Source organism: Arachis ipaensis, chromosome B06 (assembly GCF_000816755.2).
Source record: "Arachis ipaensis cultivar K30076 chromosome B06, Araip1.1, whole genome shotgun sequence".
NCBI classification, from domain to species: Eukaryota; Viridiplantae; Streptophyta; class Magnoliopsida; order Fabales; family Fabaceae; genus Arachis; species Arachis ipaensis.
Genome location: NC_029790.2, coordinates 27,422,937 through 27,442,924, shown reverse-complemented (window position 1 = coordinate 27,442,924; position 19,988 = coordinate 27,422,937). Strand labels below are relative to the sequence as shown.

General features: G+C 38.4%; 2 protein-coding genes across 3 annotated transcripts; one reads left to right on the top strand and one right to left on the bottom strand.

Annotated features, from left to right (window-relative positions):
* Positions 3,828-5,938, top strand: LOC107646734. The gene is made up of 5 exons (XM_016350898.1): positions 3,828-3,878; positions 4,005-4,226; positions 4,391-4,541; positions 4,971-5,443; positions 5,543-5,938. The coding sequence occupies exons 1-5, from the start codon at positions 3,828-3,830 to the stop codon at positions 5,936-5,938; spliced, it is 1,293 nt and encodes a 430-aa protein (XP_016206384.1).
* LOC107648216 (ras-related protein RABE1a) lies at positions 6,775-10,923 on the bottom strand. Of its 2 annotated transcripts, none has more exons than XM_016352183.2 (9): positions 10,712-10,923; positions 10,494-10,604; positions 9,965-10,037; positions 9,488-9,588; positions 8,455-8,520; positions 7,710-7,807; positions 7,535-7,597; positions 7,368-7,460; positions 6,775-7,190 (listed from the first exon to the last, which is right to left on the bottom strand). In XM_016352183.2, the coding sequence occupies exons 2-9, from the start codon at positions 10,564-10,566 to the stop codon at positions 7,110-7,112; spliced, it is 648 nt and encodes a 215-aa protein (XP_016207669.1). In that variant the 5' UTR covers positions 10,567-10,604; positions 10,712-10,923; the 3' UTR covers positions 6,775-7,109. The 2 variants fall into 2 exon arrangements, with proteins under 2 accessions (XP_016207669.1, XP_016207668.1); XM_016352182.2 differs by having other exon boundaries at positions 10,494-10,608; positions 10,712-10,874.

The following is a 19,988-nucleotide window of genomic DNA, read 5'->3' as shown; positions in this document are numbered from 1 at the left end:
GGCAGCAGCCTGGCGTTTAATGCCAGGATTGGCAGCAAGGGGCGTTTTACACGCCACATGGTGCAGGCATGAGAAATTCTTGACACCTCAGGATCTGTGGATCCCACAGGATCCCCACCTACCCCACCTCTCTCTCTCTCTCTTCTTCACCCATTCACTAATCACCTCAATACCTCTTCCCCAAAAACCCCTCACCTATCAAATCCCACCATTCTCTTCACCACTCACATCCATCCTTCATAAAACCTCACCTACCTCACCATTCAAATTCAAACCACTTTCCCTCCCAAACCCACCCTATATGGCTGAACCCAAAACCCCCTCTCCATTCCTATATAAACCCATCTTCACTCCTTCATTTTCACACAACATACACACCCCCTATCCCCCTTAGCCGACACACATAGCCCCCTCCATCTCCTCTATTTCTTCTTCTTCTACTCTCTTCTTTCTTCTTTTGCTCGAGGACGAGCAACCTTCTAAGTTTGGTATGGTAAAAGCTAAAGATTTTTGTTTTTCCATAACCATTTATGGCACCAAAGGCCGGAGAAACCTCTAGAAAGAGGAAAGGAAAGGCAAAAGCTTCCACCTCCGAGTCATGGGAGATGGAGAGATTCCTCTCAAGGGTGCATCAAGACCACTTCTATGAAGTTGTGGCCAAGAAGAAGGTGATCCCCGAGGTCCCTTTTAAGCTCAAAAAGGGCGAATATCCGGAGATCCGACATTAGATCCGAAGAAGAGGTTGGGAAGTTCTCACCAACCCCATTCAACAAGTCGGAATCTTAATGGTTCAAGAGTTCTATGCCAATGCATGGATCACCAAGAACCATGATCAAAGTGTGAACCTGGACCCCAAGAATTGGCTTACAATGGTCCGAGGGAAATACTTGGATTTTAGTCCGGAAAAAGTAAGGTTGGCATTCAACTTGCTCATGACGCAAGGAGATGTACACCCCTACACTGGAAGGGTCAACTTTGATCAAAGGTTGGACCAAGTCCTCATAGACATTTGTGAAGAGGGCGCTCAATGGAAGAGAGATTCAAGAGGGAAGCCGGTTCAACTAAGAAGGCATGACCTCAAGCCCGTGGCTAGGGGATGGTTGGAGTTCATCCAACGCTCAATCATTCCTACTAGCAACCGGTCTGAAGTTACTATAGACCGGGCTATCATGATTCATAGCATCATGATTAGAGAGAAAGTAGAAGTTCATGAGGTTATATCCCAAGAACTCTACAAGGTGGCGGACAAGTCCTCCACTGTGACAAGGTTAGCCTTCCCTCATCTCATTTGTCACCTCTGTAATTCAGCTGGAATTGGCATAGAGAAAGACATCCTCATTGATGAGGACAAGCCTATCACTAAGAAAAGGATGGAGCAAACAAGAGATCCCACTCATGGACAAGAGCATGAGGAATTTCCTTATCATGAAATCCCTGAGATGCCTCAAGGGATGCAATTTCCTCCACAAAACTATTGGGAGCAAATCAACACCTCCCTAGGAGAATTAAGTTCCAACATGGGACAACTAAGGGTGGAGCACCAAGAGCATTCCATCCTCCTCCATAAAATTAGAGAAGACCAAAGAACCATGAGAGAGGAGCAACAAAGGCAAGGAAGAGATATTGAGGAGCTCAAGCACTCCATAAGATCTTCAAGAGGAAGAACAAGCCGCCATCACTAAGGTGGACCCGTTCTTTAATTTCCTTGTTCTTTATTTTCCTGTTTTTCGAATTTTTATGCTTATGTTTATTTATGTTTGTGTCTTTATTACATGATCATTAGTGTCAAAGTGTCTATGCCTTAAAGCTATGAAAATGAATCCATTACCTTTCTTAAAATGAAAAATGTTTTTAATTGAAAAAGAAAAAGAAGTGCATGAATTTCAAATTTTAAAACAGTTTAATTATTTTGATGTGGTGGCAATACTTTTGTCTTTCTGAATGAATGCTTGAACAGTGCATATTTTTTAATTTGATTGTTTATGAATGTTAAAATTGTTGGCTCTTGAAAGAATGATGGGAAAAGGAGAAATGTTATTTGATAATCTGAAAAATTATAAAATTGATTCTTGAAGCAAGAAAAAGCAGTGAAAAGCTTGCAGAAAAAAAAAGAGAGAAAAGAAAAAGAAAAAAAAAGAAAAGCAAGCAGAAAAAGCCAATACCCCTTTAAACCAAAAGGCAAGGGTGATAAAAAGGATCCAGGGCTTTGAGCATCAGTGGATAGGAGGGCCACAGGAATAAAATCCTGGCCTAAGCGGCTAAACCAAGCTAAGTTTGGTGTTGTGATGAGCGGATAATTTATACGCTTTTTGGCATTATTTTTAGTATATTTTTAGTATATTTTAATTAGTTTTTATTATATTTTTATTAGTTTTTAAATAAAAATCACTCTTCTGGACTTTACTATGATTTTGTGTGTTTTTCTGTAATTTCAGGTATTTTCTGGCTAAAATTGAGGGACCTGAGCAAAAATCTGATTCAGAGGCTGAAAAAGACTACAGATGCTGTTGGATTCTGACCTTCCTGCACTCAAAGTGGATTTTCTGGAGCTACAGAAGCCCAATTGGCACGCTCTTAATTGCGTTGGAAAGTAGACATCATGGGCTTTCCAGAAATATATAATAGTCCATACTTTACTCGAGATTTGATGGCCCAAACAGGCGTTCCAAGTCAGCTCAAGAATTCTGGCGTTTAACTCCCAAACTGGCACAAAAGCTGGAGTTAAACGCCCAAACTGGCACAAAAACTGGCGTTTAACTCCAAGAAAAGTCTCTACACATGGAAGCTTCATGCTTAGCCCAAGCACACACCAAGTGGGCCCGGAAGAAGATTTCTGCATTAATTACTTATTTCTGTAAACCCTAGGCTACTAGTTCTCTATAAATAGGACCTTTTGCTATTGTATTTTCATACTTGGATAGACCTTTTCACGTTTGGGGGCTGGCCTCACGACCATCCCTAGACCTTGTTCTTATGTATTTTCAACGGTAGAGTTTCTACACACCATAGATTAAGGTGTGGAGCTCTGCTGTTCTTCATGAATTAATACAAAGAACTATTGTTTTTCTATTCAACTCAAGTCTATTTCTTCTCCAAGATATTCATTCGTTCTTCAACTTGATGAATGTGATGATCCGTGACACTCATCATCATTCTCACCTATGAACATGTGCCTGACAAGCACCTCTGTTCTACTAGCAATGGCTTGAATGCGTATCTCTTGGATTTCTAATCTCAGATTGGAACCTTCGTGGTATAGGCTAGAATTATTGGCGGCCATTCCTGAGATCCGGAACGTCTAAACCTTGTCTATCTTTATTTTAGGTTTTATTCATCTTTTAATTATCAATTCTCCATCACCATCTGAATTCGCCTGACTGAGATTTACAAGGTGACCATAGCTTGCTTCAAGCCGACAGTCTCCGTGGGATCGACCCTTACTCACGTAAGGTATTACTTGGACGACCCAGTGCACTTGCTGGTTAGTTGTGCGGAATTGTGACAAAGTGTGATTCACGTTTGAGAGCTCCAATTCTATTGGCGCCATTGTTGATGATCACAATTTTGTGCACCACTTAACCAATTCTCCTGCTACCTTTTGTACCTTGATGAATGAGATCTTTTCTCCTTATATTGATTGGTTTGTAGTGGTCTACTGGGATGACATTGTTGTCTGTAGCAATGCCTTGGAGGAACATGTAAAATACTTATGAACCGTGTTCAAGATCATACGAGAGAATAACCTATATGTAAAGAAGGAAGAGTGTTCCTTTGCAAGGGACGAAGTCCACTTCTTGGGACACATCATTAAAGATGAAACTTTCTGCATGGATCAAGAAAAGGTGAAAGCTATCAAAGAGTGGGAGCCGCCAAACAAGGTATTTGAATTGAGGTCATTCCTTGGGTTGACTAATTACTATCAAAGGTTTATCAAGGGATACTCCGCCAAGACTGCATCATTAACTGATCTTCTGAAGAAGAATCACTCTTGAAAATGGTCAAAGGAGTGTCAAAAAGCCTTTGATAAGTTAAAGGCTGCTATCACAGAAGGACCAGTACTAGCACTGCCTGACTACTCAAAAGTGTTTGAAGTCCACACTGATGCTTCTGACTACGCTATTGGAGGGGTTCTGATGCAAGAAGGACATCCTATTGCCTTTGAGAGTCGCAAGTTGAATGATACAGAGAGGCGATACCCTGTCCAAGAGAAGGAGATGACTACGGTGGTGCATTGTCTGAGAAATTGGTGTCACTACTTGCTTGGTTCACACTTCATCGTCAAACAAATAATGTGGCTACAAGCTACTTCTAAACTCAGAAGAAGTTAAGCCCCAAACAAGCTAGGTGGAAACATTTCTTAGCTGAATTTGATTTCAAATTTGAATACAAGCCTGGCAAGACTAATGTGGTAGTAGATGCGCTGAGCCATAAGGCTGAGTTAGCAGCCATTTCCATGGTCGAAGGAGATATTTTGCATACTATCAAGGAAGGGTTGCATCATGATCCATTAGACAAGAAATTGGTGAAATTGGCTAGAGAAGGTAAGACTAAACAATTTTGGCTAGAAGACAACCTTCTCTACACCTAAGGCTGAAGATTATACGTCCCTAAGTGGAAAAATTTAAGGAGAAAGCTAGTGAAGGAATGACACGACACTAGATGGGCTGGTCATCAAGGCCAACGAAGGACCTTGACACTTATTGAATCTTCCTATTATTGGCCTCAAATGAGGGATGAAGTTAAGAGTTATGTGAAGACTTGTTTTGTGTGCCAACAAGATAAGATTGAAAACAAGACACCAAGTGGATTGTTGGAACCTCTGCCACCGCCAGAGCGACCGTGAAAAAATGTGTCTTTAGATTTCATCTCTGCCTTACCAAAGTCCGAGGGGTTTGGATCTATTCTTATGGTAGTGGATCAATTTTCGAAGTATGCTACCTTTATACCTGTCCCTATTGACTGCATTGTAGAGGAAGTAACACGACTATTCTTCAAGAATGTGGTGAAGTGCTGGGGATTGCCTAAGAGTATCATTAGTGATCTAGATCCACGCTTCACAGGACGACTATGGATAGAGTTGTTCAAACTCCTTGGGTCGGAGCTTCATTTCTCAACAAGCTTCCATCCTCAAACCGATGGGCAAACTGAGAGAGTGAATATCTTACTCGAGTATTACTTGAGACATTTTGTAAGCGCTAATCAGAAGGATTGGACAAAACTTCTAGATATTGCTCAATTTTCATACAATCTGCAAAGGAGCGAGTCCACAGGAAAGAGTCCATTCGAGATTGTGACCGGACAACAGCCGCTTACACTACACTCTCTTTCTTCCTCTTACTCAGGGAAGAGCCCTGGAGCTTATCATATGATTAATTCATGGGAAGAACAAGCAGATGTCTCTCGTTCTTACCTCGACAAAGTTGCAAAGAGGATGAAGAAATGGGCAGATAAGAAGATGAGGCATGCAAGCTATCAAGTGGGAGACAAGGTAATGATTAAACTTCTTTCACAACAATTCAAAGCCTTTCGCAATGTTCATAAGGGCTTAATCCGCAAATACGAAGGGCCATTTGAGATCATTGGACGTGTTGGGGAGGTTGCTTACAAAGTACAACTCCCTCCCTCTATGAAGATCCACCCAGTCTTCCATGTGAGTATGCTTAAACCATATCATGAAGAGCAAGATGAATCGAGTAAAGGTGACTCGAGTCGTGCTCCACTTGTGGTAATTAGATCCTTTGATAAAGAAATTGAAGAGACCTTAGCTAATCGCGTTGTGCGACAAAGAGGAGTACCACCAAGTATCCAATACTTGATCAAGTGGGAAGGACTCCCGATAACCGAAGCTAGCTGGAAAGCTCGTGAAAATCTGTGGCAATTCCAAGAACACTTAGAGCGCTATCATGAACAAAACGCGATGAGGACGTCTGCGCATTAGGTGGGGGAGAATGTCAAGGTAAATTTTAGAAGGTTAGATTTAACGGTGTTTGTATAGTTTTCTGGAGTGTTTGAGAGTGTTTTAGATGGTTTTGGAATGTTCTAAAATATCCTAAAAGGTCTCGGAATACCCTAGAAGGTTCTAGAAGACTCTAGAAGGTCATAGAGTAATCTAGAAGAGTGTGGATGTATATAGAAGTATGAATAGTGGTATTGAATAATCTAGAAATATTTACAGAATGAGGTAGGATAGATATTTGTAGTGAATGTTCCAGATGATCAATCTAGACCGTTGATCAGATTTAATCCTAACCATCCATTGAGGAGGTAGATGGCTATAAATAAGGGTGAGAGTTAGAGTTTGGGAGTGTGAGTCATTTGTAACAAACACTTGAATAATAAAGTATTTTTTCCACCAAAGCTTCCTTTCTCTTGTGTTCTTAGCTTTCTTGCTAAATACTGAGGATTAGGCTGACTTGGTTTTAACTCAAGTGGTTGAGTAAGTACAAATGCCAATATGGTAGCGTTGGTTTAGGTCATATTCTATTTTATTTGTTTGAATCATTTTCCTATTTTTCTCCTAGCTAACTTCGTTTACATATATGTTCTCTAATTAGAATAAACGAATAGTGGCATGACACTAGAGAAATGCATTTTCTATTGGGTCTTGTTTCGTGATTGTTCACAGTGTAGAACTTTTGTACTTAGGGGTGCAAATACATACAAGTGCTTCAGAAGCTAGATCCTTTTGATTAATTTTGCAATCACTCCATGGAAAATAGATGTTGATCGGGCCATGCTGATTGTTGAATGCACAGTTTTTTTATGTCATGTTAAACTTGTACAAAAGCTTTAGACTATTTAAACAAAGCTGGTGCAACCTACAATATCCAAGCTTCTCTCAAGCGTAATGCCTCGAAGAAAGTTCCAAGTAGAAAAAGGTAGACTTCATATAGATGTTAGATGACATCAATGTGTATTTGGAGCTCCTCAGAAAAGAATGAATTTTAGCGGCAACAGATTCGCATAATTAATTTCCCAAACCCAACATAGGGAAGATCTACCATTCACACCAATGAGTAGTTAATTCTAAAATAATAATACAAGCACTAATGACTTAGTCATTGACAAAATTAAATTTCCAAGTCTAATTTGTGCCTCTGAGCTCTCCATTAACCACAGCAAGCAGATTTTTGGGTGGCCTGAGCAGCCCCTGATCCTTGATCTGCTTGGTTAATCTTGATTGTCTGGGGCTGCATAGATCAAAATGAAAATTTATGAGGAAAAATGAAGAGATGTGTTTAATAACAAGACTAAATGCAACCATGAAGTCTCCTATTTAATCAAATAGATGAGAATAAGAACGATTTGATTTGAGAATGGTCACAAGGTAACCCACAATAACTAGTAAAAAAAGTTCAAAACAAAACCTCAGATTTTGAGTCTGTATCTGCAAGTCTTTGTTTGATGTCCCGAGCTATCGAAAAGAAAACCTCCTCCACATTCAAATTAGTTTTTGCACTCTGTACAAGCATACTCTTAGTGTTACTAGATCAAGGATAATGGAAATTCAATTAGAGTAGTGAGTGCCACTTACAGTCTCAAAGAACTTGATGCCATATTCATCTGCAAGAGCTTGACCCTTAGAAGTAGGCACAGCCTAAGAAAAATATTATTGGGCATCATGAAAAGCACAGAAATCCATATATAGAAAGGGGTGCATGCACACCCAAAAAATGGCAAGGGTAGAGTGACAGCAAGCAAGGACATACCCGTTTGCTTTCATCCATATCAGCCTTGTTACCCACCAGTATCTTGTTCACATTGTCAGAAGCGTGCTGCTCAATGTTACGAATCCAATTCCTGATATCTGGACACAAGATGAAATGAGTCTAACTATCACGAGAAAAGAACTTAAAACCCATTGCAAGTTGTCAAGTTGAAGAATTGGGTTAAGTGAAAATAATAGGGCATTCCACTAAGGCATAAAGAGACCTTGAAAGTATGGGAATTTTTTTGTGTGTGCACGTGTAAGGGGAGGAGGGGGTATTAGTGCTCCTGAACTCTCCAATCACAATGACTACCTTTGGCCTTTTGTGGTGCAGTTCTCCCAGCCAGACTTTGTATCTATAAGTATCAAAACCTTCTACCATATCTATCAGCTCTCAGACAAAATCAAGCAGCAGAGATGGTGATGCCAGCATTGCGATGTTCACCAAGACTAGTCAAGGGGGCTAGTGCATGGCCAGCTCACAAGGCTATTGGGGATGCATTGCATGCCATAGTTGGGATCCAATTGCATTGCATGAGACTTGAGTTTGGCATCGGAAGCATGGGATTCAGCTAAGTTTAAATGGCTTAAGGCTCTCCAATCACAACAACTAGCATTTATAGTGTGATTCTCTCGAGGTTTGGATAAAAAACACACATACTTGAGGAGATGTAGTATGTGGGGTAAATAACAAAAGATGCATGACAGTTAACTTAAAACTAAAAGCCTAGAGTCAGGAAAATTACTGTTAAAAGATGACTCATCTGTGACATCATACACAAGCAGAATACCCATAGCTCCACGATAATAGGCTGTAAAAGAAGGATAAATACTTGTGAGAGAAGCTTAACAATTTACATGTTTGAAATGGTAACAGAATTGGTAAACCTGAAAGATAAAGCAATATCATACAATATACTAGTATATTCATAGTTTTTTTAAAAGAAAAAAAAGTTATAGGAGTTTATCTTGAATCTTGATTAAACATGCAAGACAAACAGTGGGGACAATGACGATTGACACCTATATATATTAACGCCCATAACTTTCCAAGGACATTGCTGGAGACAATCTGGAAACCACGGTCTAATAAAAAGCGCTTCATCCAAATGAAACCAGCAATTTCAGAAAGAACTTAAGACCACCAAATCATGTCTATTGAATATTGATCATCATTTAACATACACTTAAATAGAATGACAACATTTAAATTTCTGCAACTGAACCAGGTCAAAAGCTGACTAGCTTTTTGAAATGATTAAGCAAACTTGAGAAGACTGGGAAATCTATCGTACTCGTCAGTCATCAGTAATATCAATATCCAAGATAATACAATTCCTCTAGACATCTGGCTTATTCTGTCACCTATCTGTTTTACATTTCTCCCATCCCCCACACAGAAGGTAGCTTCTCAGAAGAAGCGTCTCATGTTTTTAATAAATTGTGTTTTGACTCTGCGAATTTCAAAAGTAAAGGGCTATAAGCCTCTAAATAATTAACAATATCACAAGGGTTTAGGCAGAAAATTGATAATAAATATTGTTCAGGACATGAAAAAAAATCAAATTTACAACTCAGATTTACTGTCCAGTTTGGAAGAACAAAACGGACAAAAATGTAGGCACATACATTATTTAATAGCAACATCATGGAAACTAACAAGTAAACATTATATATAGAAAATTTGAAGACTGATAAAGTTTGCACTAAATAATCTAAACTTCTAGATCTAGTTATGCTAATGAAACAAAAAGAAAACTGTGAATTTGATATACTAACCAGTTGTAATAGTTCTAAATCGCTCTTGACCAGCTGTATCCCATATTTGCAATTTGATTCGCTTGCCATCAAGCTCTATAGTCCTTATTTTGAAATCAATGCTAAAGAAAAATAACCAGTGCTAGTAAGATCAGAGTCATCTAAGCATTACAGGCTCTTAAATTAGGAACTTGGACCATACATTTTTAGTTAGCAACTTCAATTGGATATGTTAGAACTTAAATGATAGTTAGGCCGGTTGGAATTTCCCGTCTTTGTTAGCTCAATAACCTGAGTTCTGAGAGCTATATATAGTCACTAATTAGAGCAGTTCATCATCAATAAGATATAATAAACTAACAGAATCACCCACCAGCCTAACTACCATCTAACAAACAGGATGCCGCAGAACTTAGTAGCTGTTACTAAATCTGAAAATATATAGAGACCAAAAAAGAGCAGGTGAAAAGTAAATGGGATGAAGCAAGAAAAACCTACCCAATGGTAGTGATAAAACTAGTTGTAAAAGACCCATCCGAGAAACGCAATAGAAGGCAACTTTTACCAACACCTGCCAATGTGAATATGAAATGAGACCCAAGTACACCGTACAACATGAATCCCCAAACATGAATAAAAAACAAATTAAACATGAATCTCCAATAGCATCACCAATGATAACTACCATTGCCAATCTAGCAAAGCCTAAACACAACCATATTGTGCAACTACCAGTTAGTTCAATTTCAATGCCTAACAGATACTGCATCCATTAATCACTGAAGCTAAATAAGAGCACGAATAAAATTAGAGAGTACAGTCGTGATTCAATTTACAAAGCTCCAAGTCTTGCAAGGGTTACATACTAGCATACAAAATGCGTGGCAAGCCAGAAGCAATAAGAAAAACCCTAAGATCTTCGCATTCCCTTTCACCAAATAAGTAGAGAAAATGAAAAATCAGAAAACATAGCTAATGGCGCAGCAAATATACAAATCAATAGGTGAAATCGGCATAGAAATCTTACCGCTGTCGCCGATGAGGAGAAGCTTTATTAGGTAATCGTAATCGGCGCGAGCTCTAGCCGGTGGAGCAGCCATGGAAACCGAACAACACCGATGCTTCCTTTGAGCTACGCCTGACTGAATTAAACCCGCTTTAATTAATTAATCGCAATTTATAACATAAATAAGATAAAAAAAAAAAAAGGAAGTGAATTAAAAAGAGGGGGGAAAATGGAAATACCGAAAGTAAAGCACGAAGGTTGAGTCTGAGATCTAAAATGGGCAGGAGAGAGAGAGAGAGAGAGAGGATGAGGAGGGAAAGCGTGAAGGGGTGTGTGTATGTGTGTGTTTGCGTGTACTTTCGTTAGCAGTTGTCGGGAGCGTTGAATTGGAAGAAATTAAGAAAAGAAAAGGAAAGGCTAAACGGCACACTGTCACTGTGACTCAACTCAATTATTAGCCCTTTGATTCCTCCATCTCAATTTGTCGTTATTCACGTTGAGTCCATCATGTACCATAACTGAAAACTGATAGATACACCAAATTAACTAATCTATTTATTTCGTGTCAAAAGTTAAAACTTAAAATGTATTAATTCCAAAAAAATTTATATAATTGTTCGTTTTAAATATTTATTAATTTTTTAATAATATATTTAATTTAATTGTGATATTAGCCTATTAGGTAAATATTAAATACACGTTTTAATATTTAAAATAATTTTATCTATAATATCTTGTTAAGTTTAACTACAAGTTATTTAGGGTAAAAAACGTATTTAAGCCAAGGAAAGAAATTTGTTACATAAATCAGCCAAATAAAAATTTGATTCATCAATCAACCAAAGCATGTTATTATGTAATTCGAAGCAACTTTTTTCCAATTACATTCCTACATAATTAGAAACAATATAGTTCGAATTATGCACAAGCGTTTTGTGAAAGTAAATCGAAGCAACTTGGTTCGATTTACTCTTTGGTTTCGTTTCTATATAATTCGAATGGGCTAATTCGAATTACTATGCATTGAGCTATTATTCTATTACAAATTTTTATAGTATTCCAAACATCTTTTAAGTCATTTTTTAAAATTATTTTATATGGAATAAAATATTTATTAAATATTTTGTTAGCTTTTTTTTTTAACGTATGAAATAAAATATGTATTTTTTTAATTTTTAAATTATTATTGATTATGTAGAGTATTTTATTTAAAATTTGACTACATGCATAAATATTTATCTTCAAATTTAGTCTTCTCTTTAATTACTTCGCATGAAATAAAATAATTTTTTTAATTTTTAAATTATTAATTATGTAGAAGAGTATTATATTTAAAATTTGAGTAAATATATTTTTTAATAAATTTTTTTAATATTTTTTTTAAATTATACTACAAAAAAATATTTTATTCCATGTAAAATAATTTTAAAAAATGACTTAAAAGATGTTTGGAATACTATAAAAATTTGTAATAGAGTAATAGCTCAATGCATAGTAATTCGAATCAGCCCCATTCGAATTATATAGAAACGAAACCAAGGAGTAAATCGAACCAAGTTGCTTCAATTTACCTTCACAAAACGCTTGTGCATAATTCGAACTATATTGTTTCGAATTATGTAGGAATGTAATTCGAAAGAAGTTGCTTCGAATTACATAATAACATGCTTTGGTTGATTGACGAATCAAATTTCTATTTGGCTGATTTGTGTAACAAATTTCTTCTCTTGGCTTAAATACGTTTTTTACCCAGTTATTTATTGCTTCTTTTGATGGACCAGTTAAAGAGTGTAACTGTTTTCTAAGATTGAGTTGCGATCGGGTTACCATTAAATTCGGGTGAAGGAGTCGAATATAAAGAAAACTATCTTTAGAACTAGGTATGGTCACTATGAATATACAGTTATGTCATTTGGACTAACTAATGCTCGTATGATATTCATGGATTATATTAATCGCATTTTCCGTCCGTATCTAGACTGATTCGTGATAGTTTTCATAGACGATGTCCTTATTTATTCTAAGACGGAAGCAGAACATAAAGAAAATATGAGAATTGTGTTGCAAATATTAAGGGCACGAAAGTTGTATGACCGAAGTGGCATTCTTAGGATACATGATAACGCAAGGAGGAATATCAGTGGATTGTTGGAAGATTAAAGCTGTAGTACATGGGAACAACCTATGGTTGTAACGGAAGTTTAGAATTTTCTAAGATTGGCAGGGTACTACCGATGATTCATTAGAGGATTTTAACAAATAGCCTTACTTTTGATGCGCCTCATGCGGAAAGAAGTTCCATTTGTGTGGACGATTGAGTGCGAAAGGAATTTTGAAACCCTGAAGGAGAAATTAACAAAAGTACCAATATTAACACTACTGGATCCACAGGAACCTTTTGAGGTATACTGTGATGCTTTCTACAAAGGATTAGAATGTGTGTTAATGCAAAACAGGAATGTGGTGGCTTACGCCTTAAGACAGCTAAGATCCCACAAAAGGAACTATCCGACGCAGGATTTGAAATTAACCGCGGTGATTTTTGCTCTCAAAATATAGAGGCATTACCTATGCGGTGCTCAGTTTGAGGACTTTTCTGATCACAAGAGTTTAAAGTATATCTTTTATAAGAAGAATCTTAATATGAGACAGCGACATTGGATGGAGTTTCTAAAAGATTATTATTTTAAGTTGAGTTACTATCCAGGAAAGGAAAATGTGGTTGCAAATGTCCTAAGCTAAAAAAGTTTAAGTGTTTTCTGGATGATGATAAAAGAAGAGGAGTTGATAGCAGCATTTGAGGGATTAAAATTGGGAATAAAGGAGACATCATATAGAGTTTTTATGGAGCAATTACACATATTTTCTTATTTTAAGATTGTTATTCAACAAGCACAAATCCAGAATTTGGAGAAGTCAACTCTTTTGGTTTGGAGATGTCAATTCTTTTGGCACGAATAAAGATAGACAAAACAGAAGACCTAAGCTAGGACAAAGACGGGTTGTGGAGATACAAGAATAGAATTTATGTGCCCAATCAGGTGAGTTTGGAAAGGAAATCCTAATGGAAGCCCATCAGAGCAGATTTTCATGCATCCCGGTGTGATTAAGATGTATCAGAATTTAAAGCAGATATTTTGGTGGCCAGGACTAAAGAAAGATGTGGCTGCCTTCATTTCGAAGTGCGTTACTTGTCAGAAGATTAAGGTGGAACATCAGAAGCCGCCATGAATCTTACAACCCCTAGAGATACCACAGTGAAAATTGGAGAAAATTACGATAGATTTTGTTACTGGATTATTGAAGACATCTACTGGACTTGATGCAATATGGGTAATTGTGGATAGATTGACAAAATCAATGCATTTTCTCCCGATTCAAATTGATTATACCTTGGAGAGGCTCGCTCAATTTTTCTCATCCATTCCTCTGTTTATTTGATTTGTCTAATTAGAATAATCAATCAATCATTGTTGCTTAGTCCTTTAATCCTCATGAGAATGATAACTTACTCACCGTGATATTACCTGATACGATTTGGTGCACTTGCTGATAGTTTGTGACTTGTAAAAATTTCACATCATGTATCATTCTCTTCTTTCTCAAAAAGACTTGTCCTTTGAATCTGTGACCATGTCAAAAGGAGAGAAATTAGAAACATTGAAAGTAGTTAAGACATTATACTCACCTGGTAGGTCAATCTTGTAGGTGTTATCATTGATCTTCTCAAGCACTTGGAATGGGTCATCTCCTCTAGCATCAAGTTTAGACTTTTTTTGAGTAGGAAACCTCTCTTTCCTCAAATGAACCCAAACCCAATCTCCTAATTTGAAGACTATATGCTTTCTACCCTTATTTGCCCGTTCAGTCGTGGCATTTTCTTCCTCTCAATCAGGTCACGAGCCTTTGCATGTATTGCTCTAACCTTCTCAACATTGCTTGCTCCATCTAAGCTAACAAGATCACTCAAAGGTAAAGGCATTAAATCTAAAATAGTTAAAGGATTAAAACTATAGAAAATTTCAAATGGCGAAAAATTAATAGAAGAATGAATTATCCTATTATAAGCAAACTCAATAAAAGGTAAATAATCTTCCCAAAATTTTAAATTCTTACCAACAACAACACGCAATATGGTACCCAATGTCCTATTCATCACTTCAGTTTGACCATTAGTCTGAGGATGACAAGTAGTGGAGTAGAATTATTTTATTCCCAACTTACCCTATGACACTTTCCAAAAGTGACTCAAGAATTTTACATCCTGATCAGAAACAATAGTTTGGGAAATACCATGTAAGTGCACAACCTTTCTAAAGAACAGATCAGTAATATTTATTACATCATCAGTTTTATGGCTTGTAATGAAACGAGCTATTTTACTAAATATGTCTACCACAATAAAAAAAACTATCTCAACCTTTCCTAGTTTTAGGCAAACTAAGAACAACGTCCATAGAAATATCAACCCCAGGATGCACAGGAATGGATAAAGGAGTATACAAACCATGTGGTAATGACTCAGATTTAGCTTGTTTACATGCAATGTATTTAGAAAAAAATTTTAACATATCTACCCATGTGCGGTGATGAGCGGATAATTTATACGCTTTTTGGCATTGTTTTTACATAGTTTTCAGTATGATTTAGTTAGTTTTTAGTATATTTTTATTAGTTTTTAAATAAAATTTACATTTCTAGACTTTACTATGAGTTTGTGTGTTTTTCTATGATTTCAGGTAATATCTGTCTGAAATTGAGAGACTTGAGCAAAAATCAGATTCAGAGGTTGAAGAAGGACTACAGATGCTGTTGGATTCTAACCTCCCTGCACTCTGACAAACCCCAATTTGACGGTTTGTTTTGTATTGAATTTAGAGCATCTTGATAACCTTTTGTCACATTTAGCCTAGGAATTAGCATGATTTTGTTATCTCTCTCGTATTTGTGATTAAGTGTAAAAACATGCTTTTTAAGCCTTATTTTGATGAATTCTATTTCCTCTTTGATTCCATAAGATGCCTTGATGTGTTTGTTAGTAATCTCAGGATGAAATAGGCTAGGCATGGATCAAAGGAAGCAAGGAAGGAAGCATACAAGTGGAGAGAAGCATTAAAAGTCAAAGAAGCAAAATCAGAGCCATGCACGCGCACGCGCACAAGGCGCTCGCGCGCACATTGCGAAACAGGCCAAGGACGCGCACGCGTACCATGCGCGCACGCGCCGATGATGGCACATGACCTCATTAATGCAACACGTGCCTGGCGATTTGAGAGGTTTTCTGAACCCATTTTTGGCGCCAAATTGCTAAGGAAAAGAAATAAAAGGATGAGGGATTGAGGGAAATGAGGACTTTTTGACTAATCATCACTTCCAACCACTAATCACTTTTAGTTTAGAGTTTTAGAGAGAGAAGCTCTCACTTCTCTCGTTCCTCTTGGCCTAGGTAGAGTAATTAGTGACACTTGAGTTATCTAATTCCTTTGTTGATTGATAATTAGAGATTGCTAATTGATTTGAATGCCTCTAAAGCTAGTCATTCCTTTAGGAGTTGATTAGGACTTGAGGAATCAAATTGATTCATCCACTTGACTTTCCTCCATGGTTAGAGGTTGACTAAGTGGGAGCAATGAACAATTCTCATCACAATTGAGAAGGATAACTAGGATAGGACTTCTAGTTCTCACACCTTGCCAAGAGCCTTTTATAGTTGTTAGTTTATTTTCATTGCCATTTACTTTTCATGCTTCTTATCCAAAACCCCAAAATAACTCACAACCAATAACAAGACACTTCATTACAATTCCTAGGGAGAACGACCCGAGGTTTGAATACTTCGGTTTATAAATTTTAGGGGTTTGTTTTAGTGACAAACAACTTTTTGTATGAAAGGATTAGTGATTGGTTTAGAAACTATACTTGCAACGAGATTTCATTTGTGAAATTCTAAACCGTCAAAAATCCAATCGTCAAAATGGCGCCGTTGCCGGGGAGTTGCAATGGTGTTATGTTATTGGTTATTGTACATATGTGAATAGTGTGAATATCTTGCTTTTTTCTTTATTTGCTAGTTGTAGAATTTTGTTTCTTTTGTTTTCTATTAGATTTTGTTTTTATTTTATCTTTTCACCATGAATTCTCATTTTGGCTATGAGTGTGATTACAACTATGTTGTAGGTGATGGGGACTATAATGAAGAAGTGTATCAAGAATGGGATGACCAAAGGTGGGAGGAGCCATATGCATATGATCAATCTTCATGGCAACAACCTCCACCAATGCACTATGAAGAAGAACCATTCTATGATGCATACCAATCCAATGGCTATGGTGAATCACCCTGTGACTTCCAAGCACCGCCACCATATGCCTATGACTCTCACCCTCAACATAAACCTCAACCATTCTCACAAGCCTTCCCATACCAAGCACCTTCCTATGATCCCTACCCCTCATATAACCAACCACCCGTACCATATTCTTATGACCATTATGAGCAAGAGCCCTTAGAACCACCACCCTATCAAGATCACTACCGAGAACCACCTCAATACACACAATCTCCACAACCTTACCAAAAAGAACCACCTTCCTATTATGAACTCTCTCTCCAAAACAACGAACCTTCCTACCCACCACAAGCCCCAATAGACGATTCCCTCACTTTATTACTTCAAGGACAAGAGGCCATGAAACGGGATACACTTGAGTTCGTGACCAACTTGACTAAGGTAGTGCACACTTTAGCCCACCAATGCTTGAATATTCAAGGTACTTCCGTGACCACATGTGAAAAGTCAAAAGAAGAGCAAAGCATGAAGGAGAAATTGGAAAATTCGGTGGAAAAGGAGGAGTCAAATTTTGTGTTGGAACAATTGGAGAAGCCTATGATCATTGAAGAAAGGGGAGAAGTGGTTGAAGATCTCGGAGATGTTGAAAGTCCATGGGAATGTAGCATCATGGAGAACTCTTCCAAAAAGCTTGATATTGATGTTGAGGAGGGTGCGCAATCTCCAAGACATATCATCGTTGGAGACTTGGAAGAGGTTTATCAAGAAATGGATTCAATCATAGATGAATTGCTCTCTACAATGGAATCTTCACCCGTTGGACATAGAGTTGAAATTATAGAAGAGTGTGCACAACCTCCCAAGGAAGATGAGAAGGGCATGGTGTATATTGAAATTGAAGAATATGAAGAGGTTGATCAAGAGATGACCTCGTTCATCAATGAATTTCTATCCAAAATTGAATCGCCTCTCATTAAACAAGATGAAGTTCTTGAAGATAACACCAAGCCACGTAACAAAGAGGATGAGGTTGAAAGTGAAGAGAATTGTGAAGAGGTGGAAACAACTAAAGAGGAGCACAAGAAAGTGGACCTTGCATGGTCTAAGTGTGGGGAAGCCTCTCTCCCCAAATTACCATCCAATACAACATTTAAGTGGGTAAAATCTCTACCCCTGAGCTTTAATCTCTCACTTGAATATGGTTTGCTTGAAAATGATGGTCAACTTAGAACTCTTTGTGGAATTAAAAGTAAAAACGAGTTGTGTAGTGGTTGGAAAGTAGGTGTTAAGCTTATCCAATATCCAGAGAGTTGCGCTGGATCTGGGCCAACTTTAAGCCCCCAGCTCAACTCAACTCGCGCGAACGCACGCTGTACGCGTCCGCACCCCTCGCTGTTCACGCGTTGGCGTACTTCACGCCTCCGCACCCATCCAATAAGATCAAGCAGCTCACGCGAACGCGCCCAGTGCGTGTGCGCGTCGATGCGTATTAGCATCACCCAGGGCCAAAGGACCCGAGAGTTGTGCCAACTCTGGGCCTCTTTTAAGCCTCCAGCCCAGCACATCCGCGCCGATGCGCACCTTGCGCGCCCGCGCCCATCCCGATTCCTTCCCATACGCGCCTGCGCGTCTGGCGCTTCTGCGCCATTCTTTCATTCCTTCCTCTCACGCGAACGCGCACGGTGCGCGTACGCGCGGATTCGAATTTTCACTTACCCCAGAGACGCGAACCCTAGTGCATTCGCGCACCACACTTCTTCCCCTCTAACGTTCCATTTCTCTTCTCCCACCACTCAATTCCCAGCAACCTCCGGCGAGCGCCACTCACCGCGACCGCCGCCGCCATCATTGCCTCGCCCTTCTCCCTTCATCGCCCCCTCTCTTCCACTCACCCTTCCTCTCTGTCTCTACCCATTTGCCCCTCAGCGTCCCAGTGCCGCCCAGCGCCACTCGCCGCGACCGCCGCTGCCGCCGGCGCAAGTTCAACCGCGCTGCTCCGGTCAGTTCTTCCTCTCACCACTCCGCTTCACCTCCTTTCCCTTTTGCTCCGCTCAGTTTCCAGCAACCCAGGTACCATACCCCCTGTTCTGTTTCCCTTTCCTGCTTCTTCTTGTTTTTGTTAATGTAGTTAGAATTAGGTTAGTTAGTTAGTTTAGTTTGATTTAGGTGGTTAGCGAATCTGGGCTGAGTAGTGGATTTAGGCATTGTTTGCTTTCCTGTCACTGTGGAGTTGCTCTGTTTCATTGCTGTTTGTGCTGCATTACTGGCTTGTTTGCCCTTTACATGAATTCAACACCTGATTTCTATGTTGCTGATTCCTTAATGAATCCGTATGGAATTTGTTGCGACCGTTTAATTTTGGGATTAGCCAATTTGCTGCTGAAATGCTGCCGGATTTTCATTAACCACAGTTTTTATATTGAACTTATTTGATGAATGCAACAGCCCTAGTTGATGAATTCTGTTCGATTAGTGCTCAGTTGCCTACATGGTTTTTGGAAACTCCTCAGGAACAAGTTCTTTGGTCATGTTTCCATATTCCTGCTTGTTATTCATGTTGATTTGTTTCTATGCATTGCATGGTTGAATAAGCTTTTCGATTGACCATTGCTTGTAGTTCTCTGGAAGTTATACATTACTAGTGATCCTTCACATTGATTGATGTTTTGTTTCATATTAGTTGCTTTCTAGCAATATCATATTTCATCATCATTGACTTATTGCAATTCATGATTGTGAACGTGCTTACAACATTGTTTTGTTCACTCATTTCAAATTGAGACAGTAATTACCATATCACTAATTTTCAAACTGATTTCTAAGTCTAACTCGTTCAACCAACTAACTCCTTTTGGTTTTCCTCCTAACTCTTTATGTCATTCTTTTGGATATGGTGCTTTCCGAGCTCAATTAATGAATAATGTGCAAGACATGGTTTGCATTCTTGGTTTGAAGTTCGATTTGAATTTTGTATTCTGTTGCTTGCATTCCAAGACACCTTCTTCCTTTATTCACTTCATGAATATGCTTTGCTTTGAGCATTTTGTATCTACTTGGCTATAGGCTTATGTTCTATTATCTATGTTTTCAGGATGTCGGATAAAGGAAAAGCTATAGCCACTGCTTCCAAAAAAAGGAAGCGCTCCAAGACCTCTACACCCCCACCATCTGCTAACTATGCGAGGAATCCGCTGAATGAGGAGGAGAAAGAAAATCAGTTACTCCC